Source organism: Berghia stephanieae, unplaced genomic scaffold, assembly GCF_034508935.2.
Source record: "Berghia stephanieae isolate SIO BIC M18660-M18661 unplaced genomic scaffold, UCSD_Bste_1.3 scaffold1306, whole genome shotgun sequence".
NCBI lineage: Eukaryota > Metazoa > Mollusca > Gastropoda > Nudibranchia > Aeolidiidae > Berghia > Berghia stephanieae.
The window spans coordinates 1-12,588 of NW_027622298.1; the positions used below are offsets into that span (position 1 = coordinate 1).

General features: G+C 43.8%; 4 protein-coding genes and 2 pseudogenes across 4 annotated transcripts; 4 read left to right on the forward strand and 2 right to left on the reverse strand.

The window, feature by feature from the left end:
- Window positions 1–3: 3 nt before the first annotated feature.
- LOC144961056 (histone H2B, gonadal pseudogene) lies at window positions 4–213 on the reverse strand (annotated as a pseudogene).
- A 112-nt stretch (window positions 214–325) lies between these two features.
- Window positions 326–891, forward strand: LOC144961054 (histone H2A). The gene has a single exon (XM_078894385.1). It carries the CDS (start codon window positions 444–446, stop codon window positions 825–827), a length of 384 nt encoding a protein of 127 aa, XP_078750511.1. The 5' UTR covers window positions 326–443; the 3' UTR covers window positions 828–891.
- A 5,972-nt stretch (window positions 892–6,863) lies between these two features.
- Window positions 6,864–8,131, forward strand: LOC144961055 (histone H3). Its single transcript, XM_078894387.1, has one exon. It carries the CDS (start codon window positions 6,870–6,872, stop codon window positions 7,278–7,280), a length of 411 nt encoding a protein of 136 aa, XP_078750513.1. The 5' UTR covers window positions 6,864–6,869; the 3' UTR covers window positions 7,281–8,131.
- An 805-nt stretch (window positions 8,132–8,936) lies between these two features.
- LOC144961053 (histone H4) lies at window positions 8,937–9,440 on the forward strand. The gene has a single exon (XM_078894384.1). It carries the CDS (start codon window positions 8,997–8,999, stop codon window positions 9,306–9,308), a length of 312 nt encoding a protein of 103 aa, XP_078750510.1. The 5' UTR covers window positions 8,937–8,996; the 3' UTR covers window positions 9,309–9,440.
- A 1,103-nt stretch (window positions 9,441–10,543) lies between these two features.
- On the reverse strand, window positions 10,544–11,113 carry LOC144961050 (histone H2B, gonadal pseudogene; annotated as a pseudogene).
- An 8-nt stretch (window positions 11,114–11,121) lies between these two features.
- LOC144961052 (histone H2A) lies at window positions 11,122–11,643 on the forward strand. The gene has a single exon (XM_078894383.1). The coding sequence runs from the start codon at window positions 11,196–11,198 to the stop codon at window positions 11,577–11,579; it is 384 nt and encodes a 127-aa protein (XP_078750509.1). The 5' UTR covers window positions 11,122–11,195; the 3' UTR covers window positions 11,580–11,643.
- Window positions 11,644–12,588: the final 945 nt, after the last annotated feature.

Sequence of the window (12,588 nt, forward strand, 5' to 3'; positions counted from 1 at the left end):
AAAAGAGTTCATGATTGACATGGCCTTAGAAGAGATACCAGTGTCGGGGTGGACCTGTTTCAACACCTTGTAGATGTAGATGCTGTAACTTTCCTTCCTCCTGCGCTTCCTCTTCTTGTCGCCGGTGCGAACGGCCTTTGCCTTGCCGGCTTTTTTGGCGCCTTTGGCAGAAACTCCTCCTTTGGGTGGCATTTTTTCCGATTTGATTTTCTAGTGAAACTAGTAGAAGAATGAACGGCGCGAAAACCATTTATATGAAAAATACCGGATGAAAAGCGAAGGGACGAGCCAATCGGAGAGAAGTATGCATTTTCTCAACGGTTGATTGGTCGAGCGGTTTGGCAAATTCATCTCTGCCCGATTTCGTATAAATAGTCATTCGGCGCGTTTCACGAGTCACTGTATTTTTTTAAAGTACACCCAACCACTTACAATAAACAATCATGTCTGGCCGTGGCAAAGGTGGAAAAGTTAAGGGCAAGTCCAAGTCCCGCTCTTCTCGCGCTGGACTCCAGTTCCCAGTTGGCAGAATTCACAGACTCTTGAGGAAAGGCAACTACGCCGAGCGCGTTGGTGCTGGTGCCCCAGTCTACTTGGCAGCTGTTCTTGAGTACCTCGCTGCTGAAGTTCTCGAGTTGGCAGGCAATGCTGCCCGTGACAACAAGAAGACCAGGATCATCCCCCGTCATCTCCAGCTCGCCATCCGCAATGACGAGGAGTTGAACAAGCTTCTGTCCGGAGTCACCATTGCTCAGGGTGGTGTTCTGCCAAACATCCAAGCCGTCCTCTTGCCCAAGAAGACCGGCAAAGCACCAGGAAAGAACTAAGCTCACCTCCAGCAGCCAGTCTTTCTGCTCCCAACACAACTGTCCTTTTCAGGACAACCACCACTCTTCCCCATTGGCTCCCAACGTAACATCGCATTTGCACTTTCTGGCACTCTCGAGTGCTTTTAGTTTTATGATTGTGTATGTGGCATGCTTTTCCTTCCAGATACCTACCAGGTTTTTTAGAATGGCTATTAACACTGCTCTGTATATTCCAATTCTAACTGTAAGTACCGGTTAGACCGTTTGAAGTTAGGGAGATAGGACGGCTTATGAGTACGTTGACATACATTACGGTTGACTGACGTGTCTTAATTTCTAGACGAAATAATACCTCAATTGAAGTCTCGGTTATACTATGCTACCCTTTATCTTTCCGCATTGGCACTGTCCTTGTCAACACAGGTGTGGTGTTCTGAACTTCTGAATCGCCTGCGAGTGACCAAATTTTTTTGTTGGCTTTTTTTTTCTTCTTTTTGTAGCCTAGAATATCGGTTTAAGGCGACGGTTGTGTTGAATCGTGTCGGGTACTCTCACCTTATGCTGAGCATCTATCACAGAGATGGGCCGCCCACAACTAAATTGGCATTGAAGGCTAGTTTCTGTTGGAATGGGACACCAACTTGTCTGCAGGGGAGTGTCATACCACTTAGACCACGAGTACAGATTTTGTGTGCGTACAGTCGCGTCTCTCCAATCCGAACACCTCCGTTCCGAGCATTTTGTCCGGATTACAGAGACATCCGGATTGTGGAATCAGTCCCTAAAGAGTACAAATAGAGAGAAAAAAAAATCCGTGCCTGCCAACTGGTCCGGATAATGGAGACATCCGGATTGTGGAGTTCCGGATTAGAGAGACGCGACTGTGGGTGTGTATATGAATATTCCATCTTAACATCGGATGCATGCCTACACTCAATTTCAAATTTCAGGAACATGTTATGGATACATTGGGCAATAGTAAGGTCTTAGCAGACGACAAAACGTCTGACGCAAAGAGAGTATTAGGGTTTATGGTTGCAATGGCACTAGAGGTAACACAATGATGATGATGAGGTGGTGGTGATGGTGGTGGTGGTGGTGGTGGCTGTAGTAGTGATGGTCGTGGTAGCAGTTGTGGTAAGGATGGTGATGTAATGGTAGTGGTTGTAGTCCTAGGGATTATGAGGTGGCGGCAGTGGTTGTAGTAATGGTGGTAGGGATGATGATGATGATGATGATGACGATGATGATGATGATGATGATGATGATGATGATGAGATGATGATGATGATGATGATATGATGTGGTGGTGGTGGTGGTGGTGGTGGTTGTGTCTTGGTTGTAGTAACGGTGGTAGGGATGATGCTCTGACGGCAGTTGTAGTAGTAGGCTAGTCGTCGTAGGTATGCCTGGCCTTATCTTGTGGTTTCTTAAATGGAGAACATCAAGCTATCCAAAAAGGGGAGGCCTTCCAAAAGCTCCTCGTGCTAAGGGAAACAACCCAGATATTCCCTCAACTAACCCTAAGAGAAAAAAAAACAAAAAAAAATAGTACCTTCAACTAACCCTAATAGCAAATACAAACACCCCAGCACCTTTACTAAGACTTATGACTAACCCTAAGAGAAAAAAAAAAAACACCTAGTACCTTCAACTAACCCTAATAGCAAATACAAACACCCCAGCAACTTTACTAAGACTCATGACTAACCCTAATGGCGGATGAAAATCAAAGCAATGGTCGGATTTAGGAAAGTACACTCGCCAAAAAACGCCGCTCAATTACCCACAAATTGAATAAATAAAGGCATGACAAAAGATCCAACCCACCCATAAAAAGCAAAAGCAACTATTCCATTATTCCATTCCCCATTCCCAACATCCAACATCGTCACCTTTCCGTTTCAGTTCAACTACCTATCCCCCCGGCCAGGGCAGCCCAAAAATGCTGGGTTGCACGGAAGGAGCTGACAAATAGATTGGACTAAAAAGACCTTTTTTTTTTTTTTTTTCGATTGAGAGCGCGGACTGCGGAAATAAAAAGTCCGCAGTGGAAGAATACTTTCGCGTTTTTTCCTTTTTTTTTTCGCTTCAGAGCGCGGACTGCAGAAATAAAAAGTCAGCAGTGGGAGAATACTTTCGCATTTTTTCTCTCTTTTTTTTTTTCGATTCAGAGCGCGGACTGCAGAAATAAAAAGTCCGCAGTGAGAGAATACTTTCGCATTTTTTCTTCTTTTTTTTTTTCGATTCAGAGCGCGGACTGCAGAAATAAAAAGTCCGCAGTGGGAGAATACTTTCGCATTTTTCCTTTTTTTTTGTCGATTGAGAGCGCGGACTGCAGAAATAAAAAGTCCGCAGTGGGAGAATACTTTCGCATTTTTCCTTTTTTTTTTTCGCTTCAGAGCGCGGACTGCAGAAATAAAAAGTCCGCAGTGGGAGAATACTTTCGCATTTTTCCTTTTTTTTTTTCGATTGAGAGCGCGGACTGCAGAAATAAAAAGTCCGCAGTGGGAGAATACTTTCGCATTTTTCCTTTTTTTTTTGTCGATTCAGAGCGCGGACTGCAGAAATAAAAAGTCCGCAGTGGGAGATAACTTTCGCATTTTTCCTTTTTTTTTTTCGCTTCAGAGCGCGGACTGCAGAAATAAAAAGTCCGCAGTGGGAGAATACTTTCGCATATTTTCTAATTCTTTTCCAATTCGAGCTGAAGCTTTGCAAACCCAATAAACAGCACTACTGCTTTGCGCTCAGACAAACCAAAGAATAGATACACATGCGAGTAAACAAATAAATCAATCAATAATTGAATGAATGAATGAATGAATGAATGAATGAATTTGAATTGCTATACCTAATCTCACGACCACCAGCTCATTCTGATAAATCTGAATCTTTTCATTCAAATATTTGTTTATTTATTTATTTATTTATTTATTTATTTATTTATTTATTTTCAAATTTATTACCAAATAACCAAGGGATTACCTCTTAAAGTAAATGCTAACAACTTGCCTTTCCAAAGTGATCGGGTAACAAAATAAACCGGTAAGCCGATTGGCCCGGGCTCTCGGTAATTGACCAATCAGAACGCTGAGATAACAGGTATATAAGACGAACGGGCCCTCTATTACGAATCAGTAGTGCTGGGTCGAGTTTGAAACGATCAAATCGAGCGGGTTTTCGATCGAGTCCTCTAAAATCGAGTCGGTTTCGGGCGGGTTTCGAGTCAGTGACGTCATCGAGCAGTGATTCGTTTGAAAAAAAAAAACACGAGCAACTCGTTTGCCACAGGAAACTTCACATACCCCTCCCTCTCTTATGTCTGTGGCTGGCTTGACTGCAGCTGGTTATGATGGGGGCTGCCAGATGGCCAAGTTCAAAATTTGTTACTAAGAAACGCTTTTCTATTATTATTCATTTTAAAAAAAAATCTTTTATTTATAAAAAATGAAAAGATAAGTTTATCCAACTGTAGTCGATTGTTTTGTTAATCAAAACAAATGAGTTTTTCAAGGGAGTCAGAATGCTTGTGGTGTTGGGCTATTTGGGGTCTATTTGACTACTTGGGCAAGAAGAAATCTGGCTGTCTGGCAGCCTTGATTATGATCGTTCGTCGCATCACACACACATACACACACACACACACACACACACACACACACACACACACACACACGCCATCAAACAGTTGTTGATGGTGAAGGGTTGAGACCCCCCCCCCCCTCCCACCACCATCATCCCGCTGTCACCTTAACATTTCATATTTATGTCGCGCCAAAAGTTGTCGGCCGCCCCCACCTCCCATAATTTGTCACTGGTCGTCATCGCCTCTTGTGTGTGCGGGAAAGGTCGTGCCTTTCATTTCATTATTTGAAAAATAAATGAACAAGAATGGTGTGTTTTTTATTAGGTAGGTAGATAATAATAATATTTAGCAGGTTCCACACCCAGACACACACGGATTGCCCGGACACGATGATAACGATGCCGACGACAATGGATGACGATGATGATGATGATGATGATTATCGTGTTTCTGTTTAAAAAATGAAATACTTTAGCAGGTTCCACCCCCACCCCCCACACGGATAGACCGGACCCGAAGATGATGATTGTGGTTTTGCTGGCTGTTACGGCTGTGATGAGGATGATGATAATGATGATGATGATGATGATGACGATGGCGCAGATGGTGATTATTTGTTCGGTCGCTCAGTGGTACGGTGTCTCTTGTCACAAAATCAAGCCTTGTCAATGGCCGGATGAGTGACAGTGATTGTTGAAAATTGTGATCCAGACGTTAAGTCCGTGTGTCAGGCACTTGACTCAGGTGTGAATGTATTCTTATCTTATAAGCAATGACGGGTATTGTAAAGAGCTTTAATACAAAAAGACTCCAAACAGCAATCGGTACCTACTGTACGAAATGGATGTATGGTCGATAAGGCGTGCCGGAGGAATAAATTAAATAAAATATTGTGAAGTTCATTGAGCATGGTAAATCCTTGGAAATGCGCTTTGAACTAATACACCTGCTAGACAACTCCGATTCCAATATAAACGACTGATTAATATTCCCATATATAAACTATAGTTAGCTGAAAATCTTTCTTTGTCGGGACTCCAAAAGTATGGAACGAATTAGACAAAGAAATCAAAGGGTCTTTTAGGAGCACTGATTGATTTTAGATTGATTATTACATTGAAATGTGTTGATATTTATTTTATCCATTATTATTAGGGTGGTGGTGGTGGTGGTGATGATGATGATCCCGCTGATATGATGGTGATGATAAATAAATTAAACATAATTCCCTTTATTCATCCCATAGGGGAGATTCGTCTTTCGGGTCTATTCTAAGGGAAGACTGGAATAACCCAAGCGATAGCCGCAGTGCAGCGCCGCAAATTTAGTTAGGGCAAGGTGACTTGCTCAAGACCACTCAGCGGCGGGTGATCGAACTCGGTACCTTTCGGGTGCCAACCAAAGACCGTACCGCTGCCCCTGATGATGATGATGATGATGATGATGATGATGATGATGATGATGATGATGATGATGATGATGATGATGATGGGAACTAACAAAGAATACACAGGCATCTAAAATTGAAACATTCCATATTCAAAGCTAATGTTTTACTTTAAAAAATTGAGCTTTACAATATCCACTAAATGTGATCAAAGCGCTTTGTAAAGGGGTCCCCGGTCAACAGCAACATTTAATATGTAGGACGGGACATGCCGCCTGTTAGGCGATATTACAATTTTTCAGACAAAGACAACGCTGTTAACGGCCAGGTACTCATTTTACACCTGAGTACGGTGAGAGAATGTGAGTAAAGAGCCTTGTCCAAAGACTCAACTATGCACCGAGCGCGAGGCTCGAACCCAGGACTTTCCGATCCCAAAGTGGGTGTCATACCACTAGACCATATATAATGCACGAGAGCCATGGTCGACTAGAGTACTACCTATAGTTACGTCATGACTAGACCACATAGCCGCACTACTGTAGGAGTGTTCATTGATAGAGGGATGCGTGTGTGTCATAGAAATAGCCTTAGTGTGTGTGTGTGTGTGTGTGTGTATGTGTGTGTGTGTGTGTGTGTGATAGTCAAACTTTAGTAGGTTTAATGAAGTCTTGTCACACACGCGTGATACACCTATACGAATTTCCCTGCCACTGCCACCCAGACACACTAACATCTGACAAGGAGTGAGGGCTGTGGAAGAACCACAGACTACCGTGTGCAAACATTGGCGATTGGTATCGGATGGCAAACTGTGATCGTTTGAATTTGAAATGATTCGAAACACTCGTTACCCCTCCGCTCGCTCGAATCCTGATCGTCTCAAGCTCGTCTCACGTGTCAAGATCGTCTCAAGCTCACAACCCGCTTGATCGTTTTACGATCGAGTGATCGTTTTACTAACTCGCTCTTCCGGCATTGAGATCGAGCACTGACTCGTGGCTTGGCGCTCGGTCGTCGATCGAGTAAAAGCGATCAAATAACCCAACACTACGAATCAGTCACTTTCGAGTAACGAAAATCTAAAATGGCACGTACCAAACAAACCGCACGTAAATCCACCGGAGGAAAGGCTCCTCGTAAGCAGCTGGCCACCAAGGCTGCCAGGAAGTCTGCCCCAGCCACCGGCGGTGTCAAGAAACCCCACAGATACAGGCCTGGAACTGTTGCCTTGAGAGAGATCAGACGTTACCAGAAGAGCACTGAGCTCCTCATCCGCAAACTCCCCTTCCAGCGTTTGGTGAGAGAAATTGCCCAGGACTTCAAGACTGACCTGCGCTTCCAGAGCTCTGCCGTTATGGCCCTGCAGGAAGCCAGTGAAGCTTACTTGGTTGGTCTGTTTGAGGATACCAATCTGTGTGCCATCCACGCCAAGCGAGTCACCATCATGCCCAAGGACATCCAGCTCGCTCGCAGAATCCGTGGAGAGAGGGCTTAAATCTCTTTTCCCCTTCCTCCTTCCCCAAACCGGTCCTTTTCAGGACCACTACACATTATCTCGATTGACTGACTCTCTGTTTACGCACTCCCTCATCCCCTACCCTCTTCAGATGTACTTTAATTTTTAAATGTGATAATCACGAGTTACGACTGGAAACTTTTCCACATGGTCACGCAACTTGAGAATTCCTTTTAGCATTTGTGTAGTGCTCAAAGCGCTTACAAGAGGACCCTTTGCTTGTGAAGCTAGTGCTCTACCAACTGATCCCCGATATATGCACACGTTTTGTTTATAATCTATCAAATGGGATGACCAAGGCTTTCTAGAGTTTTTTTTTTAATGAACTCTGGGCCTATACTCTAAATCGAGCAACTTAATTTGTTCAGCTCATCAGCATTACCTTGAAACACTCATTGACATGCCGGTAATTTAATATGAGATAAACTGTGTTTCCATTGCCATCGATTTACACACTGGTTGTAAAAATATTGGATGGGAAAGTAGAAGACGTGTACAGTTATAGAGACATAGGATATAGCAAAAAGGCAAACAATTATATATTTTAAAAATTCCGTCACCCAGAAATAGCATGCAGTAATGCGATGCTTGCAGAAATCCGGCGAGCAGGGAAGCGATGACTTTTTAACTTAATGAACGTGATGAGGAGAGTCAGAGAGGTGGGAGAAACATGAGCAGAAGAAGAAAGAAATAAAGAAGACATCAGAATGGTTCATACAAGGGTGAGTGGGAAACAAAGAAGAAAGAGAGAGAGAGAGAGAGAGAAGAGAGAGAGAGAGAGAGAGAGAGAGAGAAAGACAGAGAGAAAGAGAGAGAGTGAGAGAGAGAGAGAGAGAGAAAGACAGAGAGAAAGATAGAGAGTGAGAGAGAGAGAGAGAGAGAAGGAGAGACAGAGAGAGAGCTCACCATCGTGGTAAATTGAGCTTTATATAACGCAATATCCACTAAATGTGCTCAATGCGCTTTACAAGGGGTCCCTGGTCAACAGCAACATTTAACATGTAGGACGGGACATGACGCCTGTTAGGCGATATTACAATTTTTCGGACAAAGACAACGCTATTAACGGCCAGGTACTCATTTTACACCTGAGTACGGTGAGAGAATGTGAGTAAAGAGCCTTTTCCAAGGATTCAACTATGCGCCGAGAGCGAGGCTCGAACCCAGGACCTTCCGATCTGAAAGCGAGTGTCATACCACTAGACCACATAGCCCCTGCCTTTGCGTGGCAACAAGTTTCTGGAAAAATCTTGAGAGAATCTGGGATTTAACTTTTCATTTTATTTTTATTCTTTTATCTCAGTATCTTTTAAAACAAGAATAGTTTGTTTGTTTGTTTGTTTTTAAATCGAAAACAAACAACAACAAAAAACAAAACAAAAAACAAACAAACAAATGTAAAACAAAACAAACAAACAAAACAAAACAAACAAATAAAAGCAAAAACAAAACAAAACAAAACAAAAAACGATTAGTAATTAGGAATTCGACGATTAGATCAGGTCCAGTGTTTCACGAGTCAACGTGTCATCTGATTGGAGAATTCGACAAATCATAGCACCCTTCCGACCAATAAAAAGAACGCCGTTCTATAGACCAATCAGGTGTCTCAGTGTCAACCATGATAGCTCTTAACCCTTTATAACCCGTGCGCGCTTGTCTTTCGAGCATTCTACCTAACTGAATATCAAGAAAATGTCTGGACGTGGCAAAGGAGGAAAAGGATTGGGAAAGGGTGGCGCCAAGCGTCATCGTAAAGTCCTTCGTGACAACATCCAGGGTATCACCAAGCCCGCCATCCGTCGTCTCGCTCGTAGAGGTGGTGTGAAACGTATCTCCGGACTCATCTACGAAGAGACCAGAGGCGTACTCAAAGTTTTCCTTGAGAACGTGATCAGAGATGCTGTCACCTACACTGAGCATGCCAAGAGGAAGACCGTCACTGCTATGGACGTTGTCTACGCCTTGAAACGCCAGGGACGTACTCTGTACGGATTCGGTGGATAGATCTCTCCTCATCTAGCCCTGCACCCCATCCACCCAAACGGCCCTTTTCAGGGCCACCCTCACAATTTCCCGGTTGACTACCGACTGATTACAAACGCATCACAATCTTATCTTTCTTCAATATGACACGTGTTTTGAAGCAATTCTGTACTGAATGGATATTTTGATTTACGGAACAAATACTTTAATCTGAGCAGTAGGGTAAAATCGGGTGATTTCGCCGTTTTTTTCACTCCTGGTCTGCCGTGAGAGGCTAATTTGCCAATTGGGCAACACAACCACTGACAATAAGTTTACCTGGTCAATTTAATTATATTTTCATGAAGTGTTTACGTAGGGCTATGTTGTATTTTATTCACAAGAGTCCTTTTAAAACTGCCACTGTTGTCGGGTAACTTCGCCGCGAGATGTTGTACTTAGTTTTTCTCGCTACAAGGCAATATAAGGAACAATTTCCATTTCCATTTAACACATATTTATCGGCACTTGTATCGAGTGCGATGATGTATGTATAGGGCCTTCGCGGGGACACATTACAATGCCGGTCACAAGATCATAATCATAATAGTAAGCCTGCTGCCCATCCATACCCGAGACGACTGGTTTCTGGTTTTTATACCCACTTAACATATTTATTATTTACTTTTCTTTAACTTAGATTTCAGTGCTAACGCACAGCTTCTATTACACACAAAAAAATCGTCTTTGGAATAATTATTGTATGATTGTGATGATAGTGATGTGCGGCGAATTTACCCGAAACTATAGACTTTTGAAAAAAAAATGTATTAACATCTTTAGAAATATTTTTCTGATGATAATATACACTGATAATGAAAATAAAATGGACGTGGAAACCACATTGATTTTGTGACCAGAGCCTTCACATTCGAATTGCACAATGTTAGTGAAGGGATGCCGTTGCAGTCAAAGATCAAAGAGTCAAGGGTGTTACAGCATGTCTCGCCATACTTTTCATGCATTGCTATTGCCTTGGGATCCCTTGTAAAGCGCTTTGAGCACGCTTAGCGGGTATTGCGCTATATAAAAGCTTGCTGTAACGTGACACGAAAACTAACTCGTCGTCTCTACCTATTCATTCTAAAACGAAGCCACGCATAAGTCTGTACACAAAGAATTTCGTAAAGTAGGAAATGAAAAAAGCAATACAGGGGGTGATGCGTTGAAAACCGGGTAGTCAAACGGGAATAAGTGTGGGGCCCTGAAAAGGGCCGGTGTGAAGGGGAGGGGCATCGAGCAATTTACTTGCTGGTGGTGTATTTGGTGACAGCCTTGGTGCCTTCACTGACAGCGTGCTTGGCAAGTTCACCGGGGAGCAAGAGACGGACAGCGGTCTGGATCTCTCGGGAGGTGATGGTGCTCCTCTTGTTGTAGTGAGCCAGGCGGCTGGCTTCGGCGGAGATGCGCTCGAAGATGTCATTCACAAAAGAGTTCATGATTGACATGGCCTTAGAAGAGATACCAGTGTCGGGTGGACCTGTTTCAACACCTTGTAGATGTAGATGCTGTAACTTTCCTTCCTCCTGCGCTTCCTCTTCTTGTCGCCGGTGCGAACGGCCTTTGCCTTGCCGGCTTTTTTGGCGCCTTTGGCAGAAACTCCTCCTTTGGGTGGCATTTTTTCCGATTTGATTTTCTAGTGAAACTAGTAGAAGAATGAACGGCGCGAAAACCATTTATATGAAAAATACCGGATGAAAAGCGAAGGGACGAGCCAATCGGAGAGAAGTATGCATTTTCTCAACGGTTGATTGGTCGAGCGGTTTGGCAAATTCATCTCTGCCCGATTTCGTATAAATAGTCATTCGGCGCGTTTCACGAGTCACTGTATTTTTTTAAAGTACACCCAACCACTTACAATAAACAATCATGTCTGGCCGTGGCAAAGGTGGAAAAGTTAAGGGCAAGTCCAAGTCCCGCTCTTCTCGCGCTGGACTCCAGTTCCCAGTTGGCAGAATTCACAGACTCTTGAGGAAAGGCAACTACGCCGAGCGCGTTGGTGCTGGTGCCCCAGTCTACTTGGCAGCTGTTCTTGAGTACCTCGCTGCTGAAGTTCTCGAGTTGGCAGGCAATGCTGCCCGTGACAACAAGAAGACCAGGATCATCCCCCGTCATCTCCAGCTCGCCATCCGCAATGACGAGGAGTTGAACAAGCTTCTGTCCGGAGTCACCATTGCTCAGGGTGGTGTTCTGCCAAACATCCAAGCCGTCCTCTTGCCCAAGAAGACCGGCAAAGCACCAGGAAAGAACTAAGCTCACCTCCAGCAGCCAGTCTTTCTGCTCCCAACACAACTGTCCTTTTCAGGACAACCACCACTCTTCCCCATTGGCTCCCAACGTAACATCGCATTTGCACTTTCTGGCACTCTCGAGTGCTTTTAGTTTTATGATTGTGTATGTGGCATGCTTTTCCTTCCAGATACCTACCAGGTTTTTAGAATGGCTATTAACACTGCTCTGTATATTCCAATTCTAACTGTAAGTACCGGTTAGACCGTTTGAAGTTAGGGAGATAGGACGGCTTATGAGTACGTTGACATACATTACGGTTGACTGACGTGTCTTAATTTCTAGACGAAATAATACCTCAATTGAAGTCTCGGTTATACTATGCTACCCTTTATCTTTCCGCATTGGCACTGTCCTTGTCAACACAGGTGTGGTGTTCTGAACTTCTGAATCGCCTGCGAGTGACCAAATTTTTTTGTTGGCTTTTTTTTTCTTCTTTTTGTAGCCTAGAATATCGGTTTAAGGCGACGGTTGTGTTGAATCGTGTCGGGTACTCTCACCTTATGCTGAGCATCTATCACAGAGATGGGCCGCCCACAACTAAATTGGCATTGAAGGCTAGTTTCTGTTGGAATGGGACACCAACTTGTCTGCAGGGGAGTGTCATACCACTTAGACCACGAGTACAGATTTTGTGTGCGTACAGTCGCGTCTCTCCAATCCGAACACCTCCGTTCCGAGCATTTTGTCCGGATTACAGAGACATCCGGATTGTGGAATCAGTCCCTAAAGAGTACAAATAGAGAGAAAAAAAAATCCGTGCCTGCCAACTGGTCCGGATAATGGAGACATCCGGATTGTGGAGTTCCGGATTAGAGAGACGCGACTGTGGGTGTGTATATGAATATTCCATCTTAACATCGGATGCATGCCTACACTCAATTTCAAATTTCAGGAACATGTTATGGATACATTGGGCAATAGTAAGGTCTTAGCAGACGACAAAACGTCTGACGCAAAGAGAGTATTAGGG

Excerpts from the sequence above, each read along its gene's own strand:
- LOC144961054 (XM_078894385.1), top strand. The coding sequence starts at position 444 with ATGTCTGGCCGTGGCAAAGGTGGAAAAGTTAAGGGCAAGTCCAAGTCC.
- LOC144961052 (XM_078894383.1), top strand. The coding sequence starts at position 11,196 with ATGTCTGGCCGTGGCAAAGGTGGAAAAGTTAAGGGCAAGTCCAAGTCC.
- LOC144961053 (XM_078894384.1), top strand. The coding sequence starts at position 8,997 with ATGTCTGGACGTGGCAAAGGAGGAAAAGGATTGGGAAAGGGTGGCGCC.
- LOC144961055 (XM_078894387.1), top strand. The coding sequence starts at position 6,870 with ATGGCACGTACCAAACAAACCGCACGTAAATCCACCGGAGGAAAGGCT.